The sequence below is a fragment of the Mytilus trossulus genome, chromosome 8, assembly GCF_036588685.1.
Source record: "Mytilus trossulus isolate FHL-02 chromosome 8, PNRI_Mtr1.1.1.hap1, whole genome shotgun sequence".
NCBI classification, from domain to species: Eukaryota; Metazoa; Mollusca; class Bivalvia; order Mytilida; family Mytilidae; genus Mytilus; species Mytilus trossulus.
This window is the reverse complement of record NC_086380.1, coordinates 5266872-5294044: the sequence shown is the minus strand read 5'-3', so window position 1 is coordinate 5294044 and position 27173 is coordinate 5266872. Positions and strand designations below refer to the sequence as shown.

The 27173-nt window shown below is 30.6% G+C and overlaps 2 protein-coding genes across 5 annotated transcripts in view; one reads left to right on the top strand and one right to left on the bottom strand.

Moving 5' to 3' along the window:
* The window catches only part of LOC134728167 (LIM domain kinase 2-like), a 67813-nt gene that overhangs the window by 29164 nt on the left and 11476 nt on the right, over nt 1-27173 (bottom strand). For 3 of the 4 annotated variants that reach the window (XM_063592650.1, XM_063592651.1, XM_063592652.1), the window contains exons 3-9: nt 21977-22086; nt 18420-18620; nt 17402-17495; nt 16020-16204; nt 12915-13185; nt 11714-11801; nt 10746-10849 (exon numbers count right to left, since the gene is read on the bottom strand). In XM_063592650.1, coding sequence (XP_063448720.1) covers nt 10746-10849; nt 11714-11801; nt 12915-13185; nt 16020-16204; nt 17402-17495; nt 18420-18620; nt 21977-22086 — 1053 coding nt within the window. Of the gene's footprint in view, nt 1-10745; nt 10850-11713; nt 11802-12914; nt 13186-16019; nt 16205-17401; nt 17496-18419; nt 18621-19622; nt 19994-21976; nt 22087-27173 lie in introns of those variants that run through there. The other variant, XM_063592653.1, reaches the window with a different exon arrangement.
* LOC134681458 (uncharacterized) lies at nt 62-8196 on the top strand. Its single transcript, XM_063541093.1, has 8 exons — nt 62-800; nt 1689-2293; nt 2756-2877; nt 3510-3642; nt 4620-4775; nt 5742-5858; nt 6558-7214; nt 8120-8196. The coding sequence occupies exons 1-8, from the start codon at nt 257-259 to the stop codon at nt 8135-8137; spliced, it is 2352 nt and encodes a 783-aa protein (XP_063397163.1). The 5' UTR covers nt 62-256; the 3' UTR covers nt 8138-8196.

The following is a 27173-nucleotide window of genomic DNA, read 5'->3' as shown; positions in this document are numbered from 1 at the left end:
AACTGTGTGTTGGTGAATTTATCAGATTAAAGGCAATCTGCTGCTTATCATAATTTTTTCTTTATACGTAACATTGATGAATGTCTTATGAAGTTTACGAAGCAGTTCTATGAAGTAGAATGCAACTTCTAATGTTACACGAACATGGAGATGATACAATGGTCATGTGACTAAGGTACTATGTTTCCTCATTGAGGTACTTTCAAAATGGTGGTTCGTTATTACTCAAACTAAAATTAAAATATATAAGATTACCATGGAAAATACTGTAAATGATTCAAGCATAACAGAAGTTTCATGTTTTGAAGTGTCTTATAATTTTCAAAATAGTGAAACCTTGGATGTTACTGAACACGAGTGTTCTATTGAAGAAAGATCAGTCTTTGTGCAATCTAGTGAACAAATTTTGGAAAACAGTGTGGGTTCATTTAATGGAAGAAATTTTCAGGAGAGTGACTTAGAAACATCAAGTATTTGCGAAAACAGTACTGAAGAATTATCACTTATACAAGATAATGTGGAGAGAAGGCACATCCACATACTGTCGCCAATTGCTGAAAGGTTTCCAGCAGTTTACGATTTTATTGATGATGAACCACCGCCACCCGTAAGAGCACCTGTTTTGTGCGAAGAAGATCTTTTTGAACGAAATTCGGATTCTAATAGTACAGATAATTTGTCCATCATTAGCTCAACACTGCCAACAAGTGGATCTTCCACACAGTCGGAACCTTTTGGGCATTTGGAATATGAGCATCCTAATTTCAAGACTAGTACACCAGTTTCAAAGGGACGTAGAGGTTCGTTGCATTATTGATCAAAACCAATTTCTTGGTGTTATAAGATTATATTACAAATACAGTTTGTTTTATTAAGCATCTTGTTCAATCGTTAAATAGTACGGGGAGTAACTTTTTTTTCTAGTTTAACAACTTATTAACTAAATTCAAGTTATAAAAGAATCAATCCGGTATATCTATTAGTATCAATAACAAACTATTTGATACATTGTTATTGCTTCTTGTATTTTATAAACATGATAAATGATTGACATAAATCTAAAATTAATTTTCAAATTCAAATTCAAATTCAAAGTTTTATTGCCATATACACTTTACAGCATAACAACAACAAAAACAAATGAAGACAATAATTACTTAACTCAATATATATATTAATGTAATAGAAAAAATAGTTTATTTTGAATGTTTTATAGTTAATAAAAACAATTATTCTTTTTTTATCTTCATATTGTTTATGGAGTACAATTTTTTTTATGGACCATTTCTACATTTCCCCGTTGCTGTCAATCCCTTAATTGATATTTTAACCAATAACATGGGCTTTGCTCACAGTTGAAGGTCGAACGGTATAGTTCTATAGTTGTTAATTTCTGTGTCATTTGGTCTCTTGTGGAGAGTTGTCTCATTGACAACCATACCTCATCTTCCTTTTTATATTTAACGGCTGTATATTCTTCAAACACATGCAAGCATCATATAAAAAAAAGAACACACAGGTGTTATCTTCCAATTTATTATTGCCGGTTATAGCTAGATCACTAGAAGTATTTCATTCGCAACTTATGTTATACAAAAGTAAAATCAATTTTCAAAATAATAATAATTTCTAGTATGAGTATTTTAAAAAATAAAATTATAAACAAAAGTTTCATTTTACCATTTCAGATAAAACCAACACAACGACTATGATAATGAAAAAAGCATGTTCTTTGGCCTTAAAGAAAGCTACGAAAAAGTGTGGATGCGAAAGAAAATGTACTTCTAAAAAATTCTATGAAAGAAAAGTTATAAAGAAATTGAGAACATTATATTGGACTCTAGACACGGAAGAAAGGGAACAGTGGTTTTCTGGAAAATTTGAAGACTTTCAACCATCATCTGAAAGTACATGTAATCAAAGGTTTACTTTTCGTATAAATGGGAATGTGGTTTGTCAACAAGCATGGCTACAAGGACATGGTATAACAAAGAGTAGCTTTTACAGATACAGAACAAAATGGCAGAATAGTAACCTAACAAGAAACTCGAAAGCGGGCCAATCTTTCAGTGAACAAAAGCAAGCAGCTATCCATTGGTTGGGAGAATACATTGCTCAACGTGGAGAAAGGCCACCTCATCAACAAGAAGTCTGGTTGCCTTTTGGAATGCGGAAGAAAGAAATTTATATAGCATATAGAAACGAACAGATAATGGATTTCAATAATTTTATGTCTACAACATCTTTTTACGCCATTTGGAGGAAGTTTTATAGTCATGTTAAAATCAGATCAGTAAGTTTTGTTTATGATACATTTTGATTGAGATTAATTAATTTTCAAAATTCAATTCTAAAAAGCAGTCCAATCAGTCATTATAAGTACACGTATGTTTTTGAGAAAAAAAATTGACACGAACAAAATTCATAAATAATCATGTACTTATAAATATCTTTATTCTCAACTGTCCATGTTTTTGACAAAATTTTAATAATTTTAAGCTTGTGTTCTTTTCTACGATGGAATAAGCTTTTATATATATGCAAAAGGTCCTCCGAGAATGAAGTCTTTAGTTGTGTAGTTTGTTCCATATTTCTGTCTCCGTATAATTTTTCCAAAAGACGACAGTACAAACATTTCTAGTGAAGAGACAATATATATCTTATACATATAGAAACGTTTTCAGTGGTTATTTTTTTCTGTAATATTTTTAAACAGTGTGCATTTTATATACAAAAAAAAACATATTTATTTCAGACAAATCTTTTTACAAAGTGCACAACATGCGTTAAACTTGACAGAGCACTACATCTTCAACTGAATCCGCAGAAAAGACAAGCTATTTTCAGAGAAAAACAAGCCCATCTTCATCGGATCATGTAAGTTATCGTATATCTAAAGGCAATAATTTATTACTGTGTGTTCATTTTCTTTTTTTTAAATCCTAAATGAAAATTGGATAATTCATACAGAAGAAGAAAGATATATTTTGATTGCTAATTATGGGCACTAGTGGCGTAAACATTACAACATCAATAATTTTCATAAAACAATCCAAACTGTTACAATGAAATAAAAAAAAAAGATTAATAAGAACTTTTATATTTGATTGTCATTTTGTTCAACACTTGCATCCGCTATTTTGATATGAAATGGGGTATGATTGCCAATGAGTCAACACTTCGGCAAAGGTCACTATACGACCTTTAACAATCAGCAAAATCCATACCCCATACTCATACGAGAAAACTAACAGCCTGATTAATGTACGGAGCAATGAAAAAATAATATGATCGATAACCACCGAAGAATAGGCATCTGACCTCAGACAGGCACATACAGAAAGTGGTGTGGTTAAACTGGCGCCTTACACTCCTCTTATTAACTCGTCGGATTGATGCAAAGCACAAAAGGAACAAAAACGAAAGAAAAAAAAAGATACAGTACATTTCTGATCATACTCGCTGTTAATGTTTCTAAGCACAGCTAATCTCTGTTTCATCATTTTAAGAATGGAGAAACTGGCATATTACCGTAGGAGAACGATATCTCGTAGGCGGCCTGACAGGTATCTCAGTTTGATAATTGATGGAATGGACAATACTAAGACCAGTTTACCACATTTTAAAGATAGAAAAGGAAAAGTAAGTAAGCATGTTTGCTCTTCTTTTTTTATATTTGCTGTTATAGAATTTGGAAATTATCTTAAATTAAGTGATATTTCTCCCTCAATTAAAGCTCTGATTACCTGTCTGTAATAAGACTTTTCGTTTGATATCATAAACAAATTAATGTTACATGCAAAATCGTCACGTTTAAATGTAAGTAATTTTTTTACTAACTTTTTCCTCAATTTTTTTTTATAAGGCCATGAGAGTTTTTACCCAGGAATATAAATGACATTGACATGATTTCCAAGGGAAATTAGTCTGGGGCAATTGAAATTGATGCAAAGCTTTTAAACAATTATAAAACACAACATTTATCAAACCCTTTTAAAATAAAGGGCATGGACTTTTTTACTTAGGAATAATGATGACATGGACATGATTTCCTATGAAAATTAGCCTGGGAATATGTGAGTTTTATTAAAAATCAAAATGCACATCTCTTAAATATTTATAGAACATTTGAAATTACATTGTTCATATGTTAATGATTTGATTCAAAAATAATTTTATGATAAAAAAAAAAGGACATGGACGTTTTTATCTTGGAATACGATGAACTTGAATTACTAGAAAAATTAGTCTGGGGACATAAATTACCTGTCAGTTCTGTAACCATGGACTTTTTATACTATTAATAATGCAAGTGTTGGTTTTTTTTCGTATTATTTTAAGTTGTAGTAATTTTAACAAAACAAAAGATCATCTGAATGTGTTATTTATATACTCATAGTTATTGTAGTATATATTATAAAAACACGACATTAAAGGAAAGGATATTAAAATGAGACAAAATTGAAATGTTATTTTATTATGATTTTTCAACAAAGATAATTTTTAAACTCGTCGTGGTAAAAATTGAAAACAATCATGTATTGTATTTTTATAATTTAGCTGAATTTTAAATGTCTTAGGTCTGATAGAAAAGTATGTAAACATGTTTTATTTTGTAGGACCTTGCTTCAACCATTCCGATGAAAACACACGTAACTGGTGCCATTAACCATGGCACACATCAAAAATTTGTTTTCACTGATATTTATCAGTATAAACATGATTCCAATCTGACGTTGAACATCTTGATGAAGTTATTGTGGGAGGCTTCAAAGGTAAATATTAATTTGTAACAGATGTTGACATACATGCACACTTGTCTAGTATATTTGTGGATTGTAATTGACACAGTTTCCTCATAAGGAGCACTCCTCCTATATTTATATAACAGGTCAAAATAATAGCTCATCTTTTATATTACAGCGTTAAGTAAAGAAAACTTGTTTTTAGTGTTGTTACGATCTTTTTCTAAAATGAAACATATTGTTCTATATTTATACATATTTCTGAGGTACAATGTGCAAATGGGTACGATGCTTGAAATCTTTAAGTTGAAATATATTTTTTTAATTTCGTAGGTAGCAGTCATTTTTTTTCAATTTTGTCAAAATAATCATTTTACCCTACGAAGAAAAATGCATTTGCACGTGCTTGTCTGTCTATTTTTGTCAATCGGTAGTATTACCATCGGCAGTTGCTATGGAAATTAAGATAGGCGTACGCATTTTGTCTTAAATACCGAAGAAATGCAGATACATGTACATTATGATGATCATTAATGTAACATATATATATATATTTGCTTATATATTTTTATTTAGATGTTAAGATATCATGTATAGTTTATAAGATATTTTATAAACAATATTAAATGAGATATCTTAAGTATTGTATAAAAATTTGTATAAACCATAAATAACGTACCATGTAAACTGTAATAGTAATCCCATGAACTATATACGATATCTTATAAACTAGATAAATTGTATTTCTAAGTCTGTTAGATATAGTTAGAACAAATTAAGAAGGATACTGCTTGTCATAGTACATTGTTAACATAAATACAAATACAATACAGTATTACAGTACTTCCGTTAGTACATCAATAGTTTCAAGATTCAAGATTCAAAGTTTTATTTAGAGTCGATATTCAATAAACTACATAGTGAAACGTGATTCAAAATGATGTGATTTATTATTTTATTTCCATGTTTATTTTAATATAATAATTTTGATTCTAGGGACGTCCATTACCTCCAGTATTGTACCTCCAGGCAGATAATTGCTTTAGGGAAAACAAAAACAGATTTATCCTTTCATTTCTAGAACTTCTGGTCCATCGTCGAGTTTTCTATGAGGTAAGCCAAATAAAATAATGCGTGCCCTAATGTAAAAGTTAGAAGTCATATTCTTAAGTGTTTCATATTGGCCTATAAGCATACTTGTACTAAGTCCGTTACATCAATATCATTAAAAGAAGATACAATATATACGTTGATAAGACTGTAACGAGATGAAAAGAAAAAAATAAAGAAAGAAAATACATATGTTCATTTCATGAAGATATTCTGTAAACGCTATATGATTATTATTTATTTGGTAGGACCTGGGTCCGACTATATTTTCAAAGTCGCGGTTTGGGCTACATCCTGAGTATTTTTAGAATGCTGTACAATTTTTATACATGATTCTATTGTCAAATCAACATGTATATAAATGTAAATCATTTTATGACGAAATAGCTGCGAAAAGTAATGTTTTTTTCCCAATCCAAACAAACATACTGTCCAAATGTAATAACACATTTCAGAAAAACACGGGCTCACATGCATATATATATGAACAGAACTGACAAGACTTTAAAAAAATTACCAGAAGCATCCTACTTATCAATTTTATAAATAAGTATATCAATGTAAAAAAAATCTCCAGTCTACCCACTCCTTTTATTTTAAATAACGGATACATATAACAGCACATACACTCTTTAGCATTTATTTATGATATTAAAACCATGGAAAGTATAATACTGTAATATTGTAAAAAATACTTTGTAGATTCAGTTGTCCTTTCTGTATGTTGGTCATACGCATGAAGACATTGACCAAATGTTTAGTGTATTTGCTGATAGACTGAGGCACACGGATGCCACAACTCTTCCTGAACTACATCAACATGTGTATAATGCACAGGAACTGAATGGGTGCTATAATGTGAGCGGTTGGCTAGACCCATGCATAGCTGGAGTTAAAAGCCATTCCAAGTCGAATATTTTTAGATACAGATATGATGAGGCAAAGAAGTTAGTGAATGTATACTATCGAAAAAATTCAGAACAGCCATGGAAAACTCTCCGAAGAGGATTTTTCAAAGTGAGACCAAATGGGTTACCATTGCTACCAAATTCAAATCCACCAGTACTCATGGCCTCTTTTCACCTTTTAGACATGGATGTTTTAAAAAAGGGCAATTCTATCTGGTCAACATATTTGACGCAAGAAGCCAGATTATGGTGGACGAATAAACTGTCTTTTATACAGAATATGCAGAGTAACAAATACCAACTGACACAATATTCCAGAAAGGGATGTATTTGGCGACTGAATTCGTTTAAGCCATATGACAAAAATGCACTTGAAGATTCTGTGGATGGCACTGATCCCGTGCCATCCGATGTAAGACAGCTTCTAGCGGGCGAACAGGAAACACCGGAGGTAAGTCATCTATGTGTTGTATCATATGACCAATTACACAGCGTTTATGACAAAATAGGTGTTCTTATCAAATCAATACAAAATACAAAAGGGAATATTTGTCAATATTTTAATGCAAAACAATATAAGTTATGAAAAAATACATACACATTCTCAATGGGTTGGTTGTACATGTCAACGGCCTGTATACATGCATGACGTGTAACATGAATAATAATATGATATCACACTGTGTATTCTGTTTGAAATTGATTGCTTTTATTTAAAAGGTGAAATAAGTAGTAATTGCCTTTTTTCGTCCATTCTCAGACCGTCAAATATGTCGTCAAGCTCAATTTTGCACACTTGATATTTGTTTTTGCCAGAATAATTTAAAAAAAATAAAACAAAATAATCTGCTAACCAATTAAAATACTATTCATCAGAATAACACGTAAATCTGTATATATAGTGAGGCATTCTTAACGTCCAGTGGCAATTATTACGTGCATACTGAGGACGAAAAAAACTTTAAAAATTATACAAAAGGTATTGCTATATGAGTAAGCACGACATGTATAGTTCGGAAAATTTAAACTAACTCTAGAAAACTATAGTAGATAGACCAGAAAGTTTACCTTTCAACAGACCTCTGAAAGAATAGTTGTGATGGTAAAAAAGTTACATTTATATCGGGTATATGATCGGGTTTAAATTCCATGTTCCTAAAGGCATTGTAATTATGCACCGTTCTATTTTCTTATTCAAATTGATATATACAGACAAAGATTCAATTTAAGACAGTTTTACTGTTTAGCGGTTTTCAGTTTCTCGGACAGTATTATACAATGCAAGTCATTGCAGGACGCAACATCTGCAAATATTTTGATAACATTTTGTCCAAAATATAACATTTATTTTTTCAGATTATTGTCAATAATTGATGATGAGGACACGTACTCACGATCTAAAGGAATCAGTATTGATGGACCTTTTAATCCAGATATGGAATCCAGTCTTGAGGAACTTTATTATCCATCTTCGAACATAATTATGTGTTGTGAAACTTTTTTTTATTCATAAAACATTGCAGAAAATATTGTTGAAAACACATCTTAAAAGTATAATATAAAAATCTGGCATCAATCGTACTTGGATTGACGGCAGAGATTGACGATTACTATCGGCAATTATTTCTAACGTGCAGTTGTCAAACAGATACAATGTTGTATAATGATGTATAATATTTTATTTATCTTCTCTTCGTTATGTTTGTTTTTGTTTTTATAATTCTATCAGATTAACTTATTAATATCAAAGCAATCATGATTAAAAGTTTATACATTGTTATGTTTACACCCAAAATACAAGATATAATATTTAATCTTTATTTCAAAATAGCGTTCATAATGATCAAGCAATAAAATATGTACTTATATACAACAATGAATTTATTTGTTTTTTCCCTAATATTTTGCATGCATAAAACGTGGAATCATACAGAATAAAGGTTGAATATTGGAGCGTGTGGCATAGTTGATCTAGTTATAATACATTTGAGACATAAAAAATGTGGTTCATACTGAATAACGTGCGTTATTTCTTATAATTTCTATTTTAAACCGTAGAAAACCATGAAAAAACGTTGATGACGTCACGGGCACATGACTAAATTATGTTTATGAGTTTATAACAAAATAACGTCAGCCAATCAGATGACGCTTTACACCCAAAATTAAATTATTCCTTATTGGAGACGATGATCACTAAACGGGGACTCTATTAAAAAAGTTGAAAATCCAAGACACTAAAATAGCGATCTTGTCTAAAGTTGTATTATTCTCAATTAATAAGGTAGTAATTTTACACGCATCAAAGCTCGACTCTTTTTGCATAATGTTCAAAGAATCGAAATAGAACTCTCTCCAGTCAATGTTTACATAATAATATATATTCTATTGTTTTGATAGTCATTGAGACCCTTTTAACCGGAGCAAGACGACAGGTGCCACATGTGGAATAAATCTGCGTATCCTTCCGGAGCACCTGAGATACCTCCTGTTTTTTATGGGGTTCATGTTTCTTAGTATATAAAAATTATGAACTTCATTTATATTCTTGTTTTTACCACATAGAAGCAATACATTTGAATGTGTTGCTGTCCGTCTCACGCCATTACATTTTGGTTGCATTTTTTTTCAAATCTTTCCATATTTTTTTTTAAAACGGAAAATAGATAAAATAATATCTATTCTCTCATCATACCCAAGGTAGAAACATGTTTAAAAAGAGTATCGATACTCTCATCATACTCAAGGTAGGAACACGTGTTAAAAGAGTTCTAATCATACTATGTGTTAAAAGAGTATCGATACTCTGAATATGCTCATGGTAGAAACCTTTTAAAAGTGTATTGATACTCTCAAAGCAGAAAGCTGTTTAAAAGAGTATCGATACTCTCGAGGTGAATACCATTTTTCAAAGAGAATCGGTACTCTCAATATATTAATGGTATAAAACCTATTTCAAAGAGTATCGATACTCTCGAGGTGGATATCTATTTCAAAGAGTATCGATACTCTTAATATACTAATGGTATAAAACCTATTTCAAAGAGTATCGATACTCTCGAGGTGGATACCTATTTCAAAGAGTATCGATACTCAATATACTAATGGTATAAAACCTATTTCAAAGAGTATCGATACTCTCGAGGTGGATATCTATTTCAAAGAGTATCGATACTCTTAATATACTAATGGTATAAAGCCGATTTGAAAGAGTATCGATACTCTCGAGGTGGATAACTGTTTAAAAGAGTATCGATACTCTCAAGGTAGAAAATCTTTTAAAAGCATATTGATTCTCTCAAGTTAGAAATCTATTTCCAAAAGTATCAATACTCTCATTATGCTCATTGTAGAAACCTGTTTTGAAGAATATCGAATCTCTTAAAGAAGTTACAAAGAGTATCGATACTCTGTCAGAAAAAAAACTCTAGTCTAGATGCTAAAAAATGGTTCTAGAAAAATAATCACCGGAGTGTTCTAGCGCTTTTTGGAGTATTGCTACTCTTAAAAAATGTGATACTCTTTAGTAAAAAGAGCTATAACTAGAGTAGTAGTACTTTGCGGTATTATAAATGGTACTAATAGTACTAGGCCGTACTCTTGAAGTCAAGAAATAAAAGAACACCACACAACAAAGAGTGTCAATACTCTTTAGATAAGACTGTTATAGAAGTAAACATATCAAATAATTTGGAGAAAATCTGTTTTATAAAAATTGAAGTAACTATCTTTGAGTATCAAAACTCTTCCAAATAAAATGAGAAGAATCTGACGAATTGTTTAGAATTTATGATTATTTTTGTATTTAATGTCCCTATTGTACAAATTAATGTACATATTCTTCATGTAAAAAGTAAATATCAAAACTGGGCCAAAATGGGAATTATTTATTTTCCCTTTTTTATTTTTAACGTGTTATATGTGGTTGCCTCCCTTTGACCCATTATATTCACTCTCAAATACTTAAATAACTACAACATACCATTCCAGCAGCAATATCTTTGGCAAATTTAACTTTCTGTAACCATGACAATGGTTTGTTCATGTCATGTAAGAGATCTTTAAGTGTTCCACATGGCACATATTCTGTAAAATACAAAAATCATTCACCATGTATTAAAGAATTGTTATAAAATATAATTTTTTAAAATCTTGAAAATATATTGTGTTATCCGTAAGTGAATTAAGATACACCATCACAGTTATCTTATTTAGCATACTTATATAATTTGATGATATGAATAAAACAAGTAGTTATTGAAATCAGAACAAATATCAAACATTCATTAAAATTGAAATGATTTCTGTTGATGTCAGTTAGAACTTTCTGTTATTTACACTGCAGAGACCTATGGTACATGGATAATTTTCAGCAAAAGGAAATGCATGTAGAGTTGTTCTTAACAGTCTCTGTTGATCAGATAAACATGGATTTATTTCATTTCAAAAGTGTATATTTTTTTATATAAAAGAAAAATTGTGTTTCTACGTGTTCTATAGTTGCATGTTTTTCTTGTATACAGGAGGAACGAAGAAAATATATAAAGTTACATCTTTAAATTGTAGTTCCACAAAGAATACCTACAAACAAGAATGTGACCCCAGTACATAGACGCCTCACTCCCACTATCATTTTCTATGTTCAGTGGACCGTGAAATTGGGGTCAGAACTCTAATTTGACATTAAAATTAGAAAGATCATGCCATAAGTAACATACATGTATACTAAGTTTCAGGTTGATTGGATTTCAACTTCATCAAAAACTACCTCGACCAAAAACTTTAACCTGAAGCGGGACAGACAAACGAACGCACAGACCAGAAAACATAATTCCAATCGTAGGTGGGGCATAAAAATGAATCCACATTAAATACCTATACAGACATGAAGAAAAATTTGGTTACATTTCAATCATGAATCATCAAAATATGATTCCAAAATAGACTAACCTGTGACTAAATTCAGCTTCTTATCTTTGTAAAGCACACCCATAAACTGTAAAACATTCGGGTGATTCAGACTCCTAAGCACTGATACCTGAAAATAAAAATAAAATTAATTGCATACCGAATAACACTGAAATAAAATAATAATGAGAAAAATATTTATTTCAGGAGTAGGTTTAAAATGACGCTTGTTTCAAATATGAATTATTGATCATTATTATACCTTACATATATAACAAACAATTCTATTGTATTTCATACTTTAATTCCACTAAAAAGCACATGGTCAATGTAATAAACGAATTACTAATCAAAGAATTCAAATATCAAAAAATATTTAACGTATGAGCTATGAGCATTCATGAAATAATGTGCTGTTTGATCACTCATTGAATATTTTTCTATATTTCAATTCATTAGTTATTTTTCTATATTTCAATTCATTAGTTATTTTTCTATATTTGAATTCTTTAGTTAGTAATTCGATGTTATCATGATGAATCAAATTAAAAACAAAACAGATAGGAAATAGGTCTCATTGTTAAAAAATTATGAATAATTGTTCTTCTCATGACATCAAAAATGGATATTTTTTTTACTTGAAGTTCTATGAAAACATAAATTTCCATTTATTTTTGTGTTTTTAGGACAGGAAGCATATAGTTCATACGTCAACAAACTGTAATATCTTGGCATCAACACAGTCTCCCACAAGAGATGTCTTTTTGTTTACTGTATATTAAGAACTAATTTTCCTGGACAGAGCAAAACAATATTTCATGAATATTTGTTCCACAGTTTTGCCAAAGTCTGCATACAAGCATTATACAAATTTGTACTCCACTGAACTATTAAAATTTAAGCTTCCCCTAAACCCAGGAAATCAACCAAAACAGAATTCACAGAAATCAGTTTGATAATATTTTTTCTTACGGAAAAACAAGTATTTGTATTAACAATAACTGTTAGATGATAAGATGATAAAACAACTAACCTCTTTTAGAGCATAATTTGTTTTTGTGAATATTGACTCAAAAGTTTTCCCAATGTCTCTATACAAGCCTATTCAAAATTTGTACTCCACTGAACTTTTTTATTTTGAGTTTCACCGAAACCCAGGAAATCCAGAAAAAAAACTATTCACAGTAATCAGTTTCATCGTAAAAAGTAAAACAGTAACTGTAATTTAAATAAAACAACTTACCTCTTTGAGGAAACTTTTCTGTGCTTCCTCGTCAAATTTAATCATTTCTTTTAGCACCATAACTTCCCCCGTAACTTTGTGGACAACTTTAATGGCTTGTCCAAAGAATCCAGCACCTATGACTTCTTGATGAATTAGATCACTAGCTCGGAAGACACGATGATTAAGGTTCTGTAATCGGAAGGAATGAGCACGAGTGAGATCAACACTTTTTTGGCGACTAGTCGGTGAAGGTGATGGCGATTTACTTCTTCTTCTCGAAGGACTCAAACTGTAAAGAAAAAATCCTATTTTACTATTTCTTTAGATATGTAATGCTGGCCACTTATTTCGAATCTTATTAAAGTTTATTCATAAATTATTATGTCAACAAAATACACTTATTTTCTGACAAATAAATAATTGAAATAAGCATAAAGGTTTTGTATATACATCAGGTTTTTATTTTCTTGTTTGAATGGTTTTTCATTTGTAATTTCAGGAGCTTTTATAGATTACTTTGCACTGTGGCTTGTGTTCATGTTGTGTCATGCTTGTGTTGAAGGCACTTTATTTGTAAATTTCTATATCATTTAGTCTCTGGTGGAGACAGAGTTTTAAATTATTCATGAGTCGTTGGTGTTGAAAGCAAGATTTATTGTCTGTTACAAATACTAGGAAAATGTAAAATATATTTTGGAAAGGGACTTTTCACATTAAATATTTCAGGTGTTCTTTAAAAATTTTAACAATTAAATAATAACATCTGTACAACAATACAAAAGTTAAATTAAAATTTTAACACATCTTTAATACAATGAACATAAGTGTAAAATTAAATTATATTCTAAAAATATAAATAATCACTTACAATATAGACATTACATGTACATGAAGTATGGGAAAATTATATTTGTAGGATTGAAAGGAAGTGAAAAAAAATATCAGTTTCCTGTCTTGAAATTACAACTTTTACGTATTGTATTTAACTTCCCTCCATAATATCAGAGTCCTTGTTTCACAAACATATCAACATTGAAATGTGTGAACCAATACAATAAAATATAGCAAAGATTACATTACAGTAACAAAGTGGCAACAAAAATACAAAACTCAAAGGTTAATCAACCCTAGTTTTTGGTGAGGTTCGTCTTGCTTATACTTTTTCTATGTTGTGTCATGCATGTCACATGACTATTGTTTGTCTGTTTGTCTTTTTCATTTTTAGCCATGGCATTGTCATTTTTTTTTCGATTCATGAGTTTGACTGTCCCTTTTGATATCTTTCTCCCTCTTTTATTCAAAAAGGCAAAAAGGCAAAAATACAAAAACCTCACATAACTAAAAGTTCTACATTATCAATCAACAGAAGGACTGGACAACAACTGTTATATTTAAGTCTTGCTACCATGACAGCTAGTTGAACCTTTCACTTGTTTATAGTTGTATATTATGTTCATCATGTAAATCACACAGTTCTACAATTGTTGTACAAGCAAACATATTTTGATTAAAAGTCCACTGAAGTATTTTATCTCTTGTAGAATAAATGACAATAAAATTCACATTTTTTTGGCATCAATTGAAATTTTTCTCTTGTCAGCTGAAACTCAAAAGAAATCACATGCAAAACTTTGCATATTAACAGCTAATTTCCAAATGCATGTAGAGCATGACTTTGGTTAGCTTGCTTGCTTTGTTTGTATATTGTACAATTGTAATTGGTATAACATCAAATCAAATTTAAATATAATATATATACAGGTTTAATTATGCATATATAGTATATATATATATTGTTTGAAGATGTTAATCTTAAATAATTACATTAGATGTATGTTTCATTATAATACATTATTTTGATTGGCTAACAACACATCACATGTTATACTGTAAACAATTGCATGAGACAATAACATTTATCATGCATGATGACACAAGGTCCCACAATAAAGTACACAGGTGAATTAAATAAAACTGGATAAAAATCGTGTTTTCATGATCCTAGCTAAAAAATGTAATTATAAGTATTGAATGCTTCTTTTTGTAACTTTATAGGGTTGTAAAAGCGTTGACCATGCATACATTTTTAGAATGAAGCGCTTCATACAAAATGTACTTCGGTCAACGCTTTTACACCCCAATAAATTTACAAAAAGAAGCATTCAATTCTTAATTACAAAAGCCTAGGTAAATGTTTATATAAATAAAGCAAGCAAGCCAGCCAAAGTTTTACTCTACAAGCATTAGGAAATAAGCTATAACAATCTAAAAATTTTAGATAATAAAAAATAAGTTTGTTGGTTTACAGAACCAAACCTTAAGGATGTATTCTTCTGACATTTCAGTCTTGTTCAGTCTCGTTGAAATCTCGTTCTTGAATTAATTCCAAAACATGTGATGCAGGTGGAAAATATCAATGAATTCCAAAAAATATTATAATCAATATATCTCTGTGAAAAAATTGTGTATTTACAATGAACAGTTTTTGAGTAATGCAGTTTTCAAAATTTTACGCCCATTCAAGTCAGTATTTTTAGCCATAATTTTGAGAAAATGGGTGTGGGATACAAAAAATGATTTTACAAGAATCATGTACATCCCATTTCATTTTGGTCTTTTTAAATTTCTTAGATATGTTTTCTATCAATCATTTATAACAAAAAAGTTGAAATAATATGCATTTTGTTCTTTAAACTGAGAAAAATCACAAAAATAGAAAAATGACAGCATGGTAAATTTTACCCCAAAAAGCGTCAAAGTATGATAAAACTTTCTTATATTAACACCTACCTATAGTTTTTTTTGGTTAAATTTATTCAGATTGGTCCACTTCATCTTTATAGAAAGTATGAAAAAAAGGTTTAATTGTGGAACTGGGATTTTTTTCCAGATAATAGCCCAAAAATAGGTAAAAATCGATGAAAAATGGGAAATTTATCAAAATTGGGCATTTTCGAAGGGCCGTAGCAAAAAAAGAAGTGCACCACCATATGATTTTTTCATTGTCAATTATTTTGTTACAGTCTTATAAACCCCAAAATCAGGTTAAGAAAAAAAGTTTAATTCTAGAAATTTTTGGCTCCTCAGAGGTGTACATCCTTAACTACATTGTCAATATCTTACTTCCTGAGATGTGGTTTGAGCCTCTTTTTGACAGAGACCCCATTAATGATGACAACATCATCTGACTGTGCTGGACTCTCCCGAGGACTACATGGAGGTGTGTCTGTCAATCTAGGAGACTTTACTGGGTCATGTTCTACTGTTAACTGGAGTGATTCACTGGAGTTCTTTAAAAGCTTGTCAATCTGAAATAGACACAACACATGTAAATCTTTAGGTTTGAACTGTGAAATAGACACAACACATGTAAATCTTTAGGTTTTTACTGTGAAATAGACACAACACATGTAAATCTTTAGGTTTGAACTGTAAAATAGACACAACACATGTAAATCTTTAGGTTTGAACTGTAAAATAGACACATCACATGTAAATCTTTAGGTTTGAACTGTAAAATAGACACAAAACATGTAAATCTTTAGGTTTGAACTGTAAAATAGACACAACACATGTAAATCTTTAGGTTTTTACTGTGAAATAGACACAACACATGTAAATCTTTAGGTTTGAACTGTAAAATAGACACATCACATGTAAATCTTCAGGTTTGAAATTTTCTCTGTTTATGTTTAGGGAACTCAAACTGCATTGTAAATATTTAACACCCTCTTTTGAAGTTCTACATCTCAGTATCCAGTTTTTACTGGGGTCTGCAAAATTTAATTATTCTTTTGTTTTGTTTTACTGGAATGGCTTATTAATATTGTTATATGAAAGAATATAAATATTGGTACATATCATTATGATTAAAAGATTTTTTGCCTTGTAACATATGTAAGTATCTGATATTTCTCAATATTTAAATCAGCTAAATTGTCTTAAATTTTTGTATGTTGTAATATATTTATCATATCTTTTAGCATTTCATTTTTTTTCATACATTTAACAAGCAAAAATCAGACAATTTCAACCAAAAAATACAATTTCAAAATGTATAAAGCATAAAGCTGTCAAACAAGCAGAAGATGCTAATTTAGAAAAAAAATATTATCCAACACACATTAATGCATTAGGGGTCATCCATATTTGTCGACAATTTTCCAGTCTACAAAACGTACACTTGGGGGGAGGGGGTTAAAAAAATCAACATTTTTACTGTACACTTTTTTTTTAAAATCTGAAAATGGTTGATGTACACTTTTAGAGGAGGGTGGGGGTGGGGGGTTGAAAAAGTGTACGTTTTGTACACTTTGGAAAATGGTTGACAATTATGGATGGCCCCTTATACAGCATCTATTGCTAAGGTATATTTGTAATTCCCAATTTCCATATATCTTTCTGCAAGATAATTTCAAACTTTTCATAGTCTATAAAAAGTTCTGCTACATGTAGATCACATCAAAGTTTAAAGGTAAATTATTATATTTGACCTTTAACCTTACCATTTCTATAGAATTGTCCTTGACACTTATACCATTGACCTCTAATATACGATCACCAACGCTGAGTGTATCTAATTCTGGACTGAGATCTAAACTGTAAAATAGAAAATTTGTATAACAATAACACATTTCATCATTCCATACTTCAAGCATTTGAATTAACAAATACAAAATTACACGTACTCTTGAGAATGGTTAACTTATTTCTTACTGGTTGGACAGTTTTAAGTCTTTGTGGATTTTGAAAATTTTATCAAAAGTGCATGAGATTGTGACTGGATTTTTTTGTATTTATAGTTGTCTCTTGTTTGTTTGAATCAAATCCTGAGATTGATGATCTGTTTTTTTTATTTGTTAGTGAATACTGCAGATTCATTATTATTTGTGGGCATTATAGATTTTACAGGAATAGGTTTGCCACAAAATTATATGTTCAACTGCCGACTTTGGTAAAACAACGAAATCAAATAAACAAAAATAAAAGTCTGCAGTGCATTACCTGTGTACACAACCAGTGATCAATATACTGTATAGCGGGTTATTTTCGCGGATAGAACAAAATCGCCAAAATAAATTCCGCCAATTTAAAAGTGTACATGCAAAGGTATTGATAGAAGTTTCGAAACCGCAAAAATAATAACCGCAAAAATATTTCGTATACCTTATTCAATGAAAATCGCGAAATTTTACACCCGCGAAAATAACCCGCTATACGGTATATATAGATAGATTAAGGGTTATCACTGATGACAAATTGAAAGCTAAAAAGATGAGGTCAGACCCTCCATGCTGCAGCAATATCTTATCCTTTTCCTCACGTCATCACCATGTTATGAAACAAAAGTTTTAGAGCTGTATTTGGCATTCTTTTTTGCTATGACTACAGGTAGATCTTTCGCCAATTTGATTAGTAGTTTTCCTATAAGCTTTGGTTTCACTATACCAATAATCAAATTTAAACATAATTTTCTTTATCAAATGCTTAAGAGTGTGACTACTAGTCTCTACAGAAACTTACTTAGTAATAGTTAGTTGAGGATTAAACTGTAGACTATCCCTGACAGACTGACTGTATTGTGACAATCGTTTCTCCAATGTATAATCTAGGCCTCTCTTTTTATCAGGTGTGGCTGGTATATCCAACAGTTGAATAGAATGTTTATTTTCACTCAATTGGATGTTAGAATCCTGATTCTTGGCCTTTTTGTAACATCTCCCACTAAAATGATAAAAAAATATTAACAAAATTATTGATCTCATTCTAGGTTTATTCAAAAATATAGAGATCCATTAAATGTGACAAAGTCAAGCACACTACTTTACTATCAACAGAACATATCCAAATAAAACATAATAAAAAAAATGAAATTAGAATATCAAAAAACTTTGTAAGGCTCTTTTCAATGTTTCTGTGCCTGTCAATAGTCAAGAACTTGGTCAGTGCTCTTTTTATATTATATCTGGTTGTATGGTATCATTAATTTTGGTATATTGGTATTATGACAGATCTTTACCTTTTACTATGTTCATACATTTTGTAATCCCTGTTAAATGTTTTCAATGCTAATTATTATGGGGATCTAAAGCTTGACATTGTCATACACATACAAAGTGAAGTTTCATTTGACGACCATATTTTGACGTCTTGTTTTTGTGTAAATTGTTTTGTTTTACACTGTCTTGTTGTTTTATAACTCACATCTGTTTTTAGTATATTGTATATGGGTATATCATTTTTATCATGATCACAAGGTTCCCATTTCCTACATCTTGTGGTTCACATGTCAGAAATTTGTACAATAACTTAACATGTGACTTCTCCAAAATAAAAATTCAGGATATGATTATAAAATGTTTATCACAATTTTCTGAAATCAAAGAATTCTAACAACCTATAGTTGTTAATGTTTGTGTCTTTTTGGTCTTTTTGTGGGTAGTTGTCTCATTGGCAATCATACCACATCTTCTTTTTTATATTTAAAAACATCTAAATCTTATATAATTGAGCAAGTTTACATTTATATTCATGATATCAACAACAATGTTGTGCATGTGTTTATCAACTATATTTCTTCATTTCTCTGAAAACTATTTGAGTTGTGGTGTACTTTTAAATTTTGAGTGTTTCTATAGATGACATAGTTAGATTTCAGAGTATGTGTCGTCTCATATATGCCATGTGCCATATATGTGTAAACAATAAAAAAAAGTTATCCCTTACCAACAAAGAATACAGTAATTGTCCAAAACACCTTTTAACACATTTTTCATTTCATTCACAGTTTTCATAAGTCATATTTTTTAGAAATAAAGTGAGAAATTCTGGTCAGGAAAACCATTCCTATGTCATATCCTAAAGAACGTGGAAAAAGTTATTTATAAAATATACAACAATACCACATCTTATCGTCTCATTATCCCCTTACATGATATTAAACAAGTACCGCCTAATGTGTGAGTAAGTTTCCTGTATAATCACCAGACATTTTAATCTAATCAAAATTAATTTATATTTATATAAAATGTAATTGAAAATAATTGAATTCTTGACCTTACTTTTACTATATCAAGAAGTGATTCATTTTTATTCAGGTCAGCTGCTCTTTCGGGTTATTTATAGGTCAATGTGACTTGATCATTTAGTAAAATCATCATTTCATTTGTTCGAATATGACTTAAACTTAAGTGCAAATGCTATCCCAACCAATTATAAAGAAGAAATTAGTAAAAACTATGAAGGGGAATCTTTCAAATTGATTATTTTTTTTCTATTTAGAGTGTAAAGTTACAATTTTTCTTACACCATCCACCATGTCATTGGATATAGTTGTTTATCCTGCATTTGTCATGTTTTTTCACATAAGGTCAAATTGCTACTTTATTCCCCCCTAAATTATTAAAACTTATCATTTTGTGTCTAGCCTGATATCTTAGTGCAAATTAAATACACCCAATGATGGCAATCAAGGTTAAGGGCTTATAGGTGTATTTAGTTCTTACATTACAGATCTTCTTTTACTCACTGCATTTCTAAATTCATCTATCATCAGTTATGATCTTATGAGTACAAATGTATTTTCTTTCATCATGTTCATTAAGTATACGTCTGTTATAGTGTAATGGTCACATCGGTTATCTTATATAGTGTTGCATGAACTTTTAAAAAACTCAATGATGTTACTTTCAAAATTTAGATTCAAATAATGGAAACAAAAAAATCACATCTTTATGTACATCATCCATCAGAACATTCATTTCTAACTTAAGTGCCTTCCTCTGGGTATGGATGTAATATTTTTTAAAGACTTGAATCCTTAAAATATATTATGATTTCCTGTCATTGTTGGCCTAAACAAATGTTGTTAGATACTGAATTAGACTATTTACCGGATTTGTTATCACATACATGTAAGCAATAAGACCGGTGCCACATATGGAGCAGGATCTGCTTACCCTTCCGGAGCACCTGCAACCATCCCTAGTTTTTAGTGGGGTTCGTGTTGCTTATTCTTAAGTTTTCTATGTTGTGTCATGTGTACTTTTATTTGTCTGTTTGTCTTTTTCATTTTTAGCCATGGCGTTATCAGTTTATTTTAGATTTATAAGTTTGACTGTCCCTTTGGTATCTTTAGTCCCTTCTTTGTTAAACTCTACCTTTTTGTACTTAATATAGTTCAATTATGAAAAAGTAGTTCACTTCCTTAAAGCTTTATACTTATAATATATTATGATTTCCTGCTTTTATTAGCCAAAAAAATATTGCTTCAATCTGCCCTTTTTGTACTTAATATAGTTAAATTATGAAAGAGTATCTTTTTAAGACCTTGACATTTATATAACTTTTTAAAAGTCCTATGTCTGCTAGTTGATTGATCAGGTGTGAATGAAAATGATTTAGATTTGACCTTGGCAGCATATTTTATTTCCTGACTATCAAAAACCCTCTAAAAAAGTTCAAAATCTTCTTATGGTCCGATGATACATAATCAAAATGATTCATATATAAAACTTCCAATAAAACAAAATTAAAATAGTTAACTTTCAGTTTACACCTAGATACCAATGCATTTAACAAAACCTTTAAAATTCTTCAAAACTCTTGTCAAAAATACATTGAAAAGCAAAAGTCAATTTATTAAAAGTGTATTAGATTATTTCACTGGCGGGTTTTATCCTTATTTTTTTAACCACAATTTTGAGCTATTATAATAAACCTATATCAGTCCAAGTTATGCCAACTTCCTAAAGACTGAAAAGTCTAGAAATTCCCCTTAATTCCAGTCTTACTTTATACAAATTGTAATTGTGAGTACTCTGCATGTATCATCACATTTATAATAATAAAGCTTTCAGCCTCGGCCAGAGCCCCTGACCTATGACAATCTGTTTGGTCTTTTTGATTTTGGCAAATCTTGTAATACAATCTTAAGAAATATTTGATGAATCATGAAATGAAACAGACCTGTAAAAAACAAAACCCCATATTATATGCCTGTCTTATTGGCTGAAATGTTTAAAACAGAATAATAAATGCTATACAAAATGCACAGTTGAACAATTTTTTTGTGAAATTACCAGAAGAGTTTTGATCTTTCTACCAAACCATAAGCGTCACCATCACCAATGTAACTACGACAACATATACACTGGAAACACTCAGGGTGGTAACGATGTTCACCAGCTACCTGTAATAGACAATTAATTACTTCAATTAACTAATTACAATTATTATATATTAATATGCAAAAAATCAATTATGACATATGAACATGTGTTGAAATATATGTGTACTATGTATTATCTTTAATTTTGAAATTGTACCTTCAAGGTCATTAAGTGGATTGACAGGATGTGTGAATACTTGTTAGTTTATTAAAGATGCAATTGACAAGATTTGTCTGACAAAAGATTTATTTAAAACTACAAAATCAAAATAAAGTGTGACATTAACCTTTCAAGGGCAATTAGTAGAGATGAAAATATTTAAACCTGATTTACACAATATGACATTTCATATTTTCATACCATTATCATCTGACTCAGATCCTTCATAAATAACATTTTTTTATTTTTTCTCAAACTCAATGTCTATATGTAAATAGCTGTCAACTTCACAAGAACCGTTTCATTACCAAAGTTGTATGACATAATATATTATTTCACTGATGGCAAAATATAAAATAATACTAAAGATCAATGGAGATAAGCAGGACAGTCATTGAAACTGTACATGTAAGTGGCCTGAGAACACAGTTATTTTGTAGTGCATTTCTTTTAGACAATAAATTCAAATTAAAAATATCGCTCCTGCTCTTTCTCAAAAAGATTTTTACAGCGAAGTACATGTACTACCAGTGAGACAAATAATATCAAAATTATAGAAACTTCTACAAGCTCTAACTCAAAATATTGACAATTCTGTGTTAAGGTGGTGTAAAATTCAGTTTGACAGCTTCAGACGTGATAAAATTTGACCTTTTAGAACTGGACCAATCCCCTACTTAACATTAAGATTCAGCACCCAAATTATTTTGACCTGTAATTAAGTCTCCCTACTTAATATTTCATGCATTTAATATCAAGAAATAAATTGGGAAAGTGTATCAAATAAAACATGCAAGTTATTATACTGTTTACACTACGGCCTAACAACGAAAACCAAAGGACGATAACTTGGACCAAGTGATTCCTTGTAACCAAAACAAGGCTTAACAGTGATACTAAAACCAACATCATATATAAATGTTGAACAGTATTCTTGAATTGATCAATTTATGCAATATTAAAGCTGAACCATCTGCAATAAAACTGCTAAAAAATAACTTAGTATTTGTGAAACTTATAATAACCTTAGAGTCTGATAGAAATCAACATGTAAAGGAAATTTGAAGTCTTCTACTCACCAGGTCACAAGAAATAACAACACCAATACACAAAAGAAAATTCCCCAATTAAAACATTTACAAATACCACATCCTGCAGGAAAGGGGTGTCACTCTAGGTACCTGTCCAGTCTAGTCTTGACCAACCAATTAATGATCTTTTAATTAGCATGTATTCTTGACAATGACAGATGGTTATATAATTAAATCAATTGTTTAATGATATTGATTCCCCAGAAGTACATGTATTTTCACACCTACTTAAATAGTTAATTACCAAATTATTATATAATTATCCCTTTCATGAAATAATACACAATGACAGTATGGGACTTAATATAGATCTATGTTTTATTTATTTGATAAATGTTCTTATATATAAACTAGATTATTGCTTATATACCTTTAAAAGTTATATACAAAGAGAGGCACCAAATCTGTCAAATATAACACCTTTTGATTTAAATTCATAATGGCATAACTCTTTGGACACTTTAAATTTTCTTGCATGTTTTATGTTATTTTAGTGTTTTAGTTATCAGAACTAAATTTTAAGGACAATGCCAATTTCTCCAGGTCACACAACAAAATGACTAGTTTCTTCTTTAACTTTCAACTTGAAGTGCGACAAACTAAAAGAATACATTACTCATACAGTTATTTTGACTATATATATATGCACAATTTGTCTCAGTAAAAGGGTCTATTTTTGTTGGTTGGGAGAAAAATCTAATATCTATATATTTAATATCAGAATTAAATAAAATCTTTAAAAAAAAATAAGCAGAAAAAACTAACCTGAATTCAGTTCTCAAGTTTTGAAATTCTGGAACAGTTTCAGAATTAATTTAAACATAAGTCTGATATAAACATCCTGTCTGTATATATACTTTATAGAATATGAAATTTTCCTGTTACAGAATAATTAGGCATACATTACCAATAATTATGTGGGAGTAGCTAAATAGGTTGTATATTTAGGTATTTAATCTATATTTAGCAATTGTTTATATAAACTGTTCATGTCAATACTACCTTGATTTGTTCTTTTTTGCAATTATAATTATGGAGGTTGTTGTTTCAAGTTTTTATTATGACCACTTTCTCATGTCTTATTGCATGCTACAAATGGGTTTGAAAAGCCTATTTTAGAAGGATTTTGGAAGGTTAGAGAAGATTGGTCAAATCAGTTTTTTGGGGAAAAATTTGGTTGCTTATATAAGGAATCACTGAAGTATGACTGGAGTGGGCCCCCTCTTATAGAATTTCTGGATCCACCTCTGCATTCAACCAACATTTATCAACAATTGATTGTCTTTCCAGGGCTTTACAATCACAAGTCATGTTGCTAGTAGATGCTGAATGTCATTTTGCTTAGTTTTTTCTATTACCTGTTCTGACGTCATCTTCATAAAGGTTTAGTAATTTTCTTTAAACTAAGTTTTACTGTGCATATTGCTGAGTGTTTATAAAAAAGAAGATGTAGCATGATTGCCAATGAGACAACTATCCACAAAAGACCAAAATGGCACAAACATTAACAACTATAGGTCACCGTACGGCCTTCAACAATGAGCAAAGCCCATACCGCATAGTCAGCTATAAAAGGCCTCGATAAGACAATGTAAAACAATTCAAACGAAAAAACTAACGGCCCTATTTTTGTAAAAAGGTTAAATTGGTTATTTTACATCGGTTAAAGGAGTTTAGTGTGACAGCCATTTTTACTGAAATAGTACATAGTTATGTCTAAGGGGCAGCTGAAATCCACCTCTCAGAGTGCCTGATTTCTTGCTGTGTTCAAACCCATTGATGCTTGAACTGTTATTTGCTCTTTGGTATGGTTTGATGTCTCTGTGACTAATTCCCCATCTTCTTTCAAAATTCTATTGTATTTTACCACCTTGTATTACCAATAACTTTGGTCAATGCCTTATATGATAATTATGATTCAAAAAGGAAGGAGAAACTGAAAGTTTTCGGTTAATTTTTTAAATTTCTAATTTATTTTTCCTCACCGATTTACTGTAAAAGTATTTCTATTTTAGTATTAACAAAACAATGCAAATAAAGAAAACATCCTTGTTAGATATATATCTGTAATAAAATGATTGTTAAATATATTGGAAACCTCAGAGATCTTTATACAATATGAAATTTAGGATTATCGTCAAAAGTTATGTTCAAAATTCTCATATTTATAGTTAAATTATTTTTTTGGTGAAATTTTCAGTAAAATACCATGGTAACCACAATCTCAATGCATTTTATATCAATTTATCTAGATCAGAGTTACACATGGGTATATATCATGTATATACAGATAGTGTTAAAACATCACCTGCCTTCAGGAAAAAAACATGAAGTTGATAATCAAGTTAATTATGCATCAGATATTAGAAAACTTGTAACTTGTTAATGCATCAGATATTAGAAAACTTGTAACTTGTTAATGCATCAGTATTTTCTCTTGATAAAAAATAAAATAATATGTTATTGCTTTAGTCATTTTAGCAGAAAGTTAACTAGAGGCTCAAAAGAGCGTGCATTGCTCGCCTAGGGTATATTAGTGGACTAGAATAGAATTCATGACAAAGATCTTTTTGGTTTATCTGGTAATGCTGATAATCTTTTTCTCCTATAGTTTCTTTCTCTTTTTTAGTTTTTGCCCAAAACCCAAATTACCATTTAAGGACAATCAATGTGTCAGTCAAAGTGCCCTGCCGATCTTTTTTGCTATTTCATGTGTCTAGCTAGCTTGTTAAGATTTTTTGTAAAGTCTTGTCTATTGTTTATTGCTATGTAAAGTGTTTGTCAATGTTTTCTTTTGCTATTTATAATGTCTTGTAGACTGCTTTTGCTATTCAAAGTAAATCTATCTGTTTGACATGAAAAGACACTAACCTACATTGTAAAACAAGATTTGGTATGATTGCTATTGAGACAACTTTCTCAGTACCGGTAGTTTTAACCCAAGCACATTCTATATGTACCTGTACTGTAAATCTACATGCCTTGATTACAGTAAACTTGGCCAACATAACTTACAATTGCTTACCCAGTTTACCACCAAACTACTCCTAAATTCAGGACTTTGACCCAGGTCTCTGCATCCATTATCCATACTATTTTGGAAAACTAAACATTTCTAGTCCAGTTATCACCATATCATGTCCTCTATTATAACCCTCTAAAAACCTCTCCTGACAAACACCTTGCCTTTCAAATAGTATACTTTTGGCAACAACTTCAAATTGACATTCCAAGATATCATCGAAACACATCCAAAAACAGACCTTTTACTCTTCAGGTGCATAATCCATAGACCATTGGCAAAGACTCTAACTTACCATAACTGGTCCGGTGATCACCAGACCACATCTATTGCAGGCCTCTCCATAAATGTCCCAGTATTCCCCCTGTCTAAGACTCTAACTTACCATAACTGGTCCAGTGATCACCAGACCACATCTATTGCAGGCCTCTCCATAAATGTCCCAGTTGTCCCCCTGGCAAAGACTCTAACTTACCATAACTGGTCCAGTGATCACCAGACCACATCTATTGCAGGCCTCTCCATAAATGTCCTAATAGTCCCCCTGTCTAAGACTCTAACTTACCATAACTGGTCCAGTGATCACCAGACCACATCTATTGCAGGCCTCTCCATAAATGTCCTAATAGTCCCCCTGTCTAAGACTCTAACTTACCATAACTGGTCCAGTGATCACCAGACCACATCTATTGCAGGCCTCTCCATAAATGTCCCAGTTGTCCCCCTGGCAAAGACTCTAACTTACCATAACTGGTCCAGTGATCACCAGACCACATCTATTGCAGGCCTCTCCATAAATGTCCCAGTATTCCCCTGTCTTAGACTCTAACTTACC

Coding starts and splice junctions, on each gene's coding strand:
- LOC134681458 (XM_063541093.1), top strand. CDS start 257: ATGGAAAATACTGTAAATGATTCAAGCATAACAGAAGTTTCATGTTTT. Junction 801..1,688: donor AGTTTCAAAGGGACGTAGAG/GTTCGTTGCATT, acceptor TTACCATTTCAG/ATAAAACCAACACAACGACT. Junction 4,776..5,741: donor TATTGTGGGAGGCTTCAAAG/GTAAATATTAAT, acceptor TTTTGATTCTAG/GGACGTCCATTACCTCCAGT.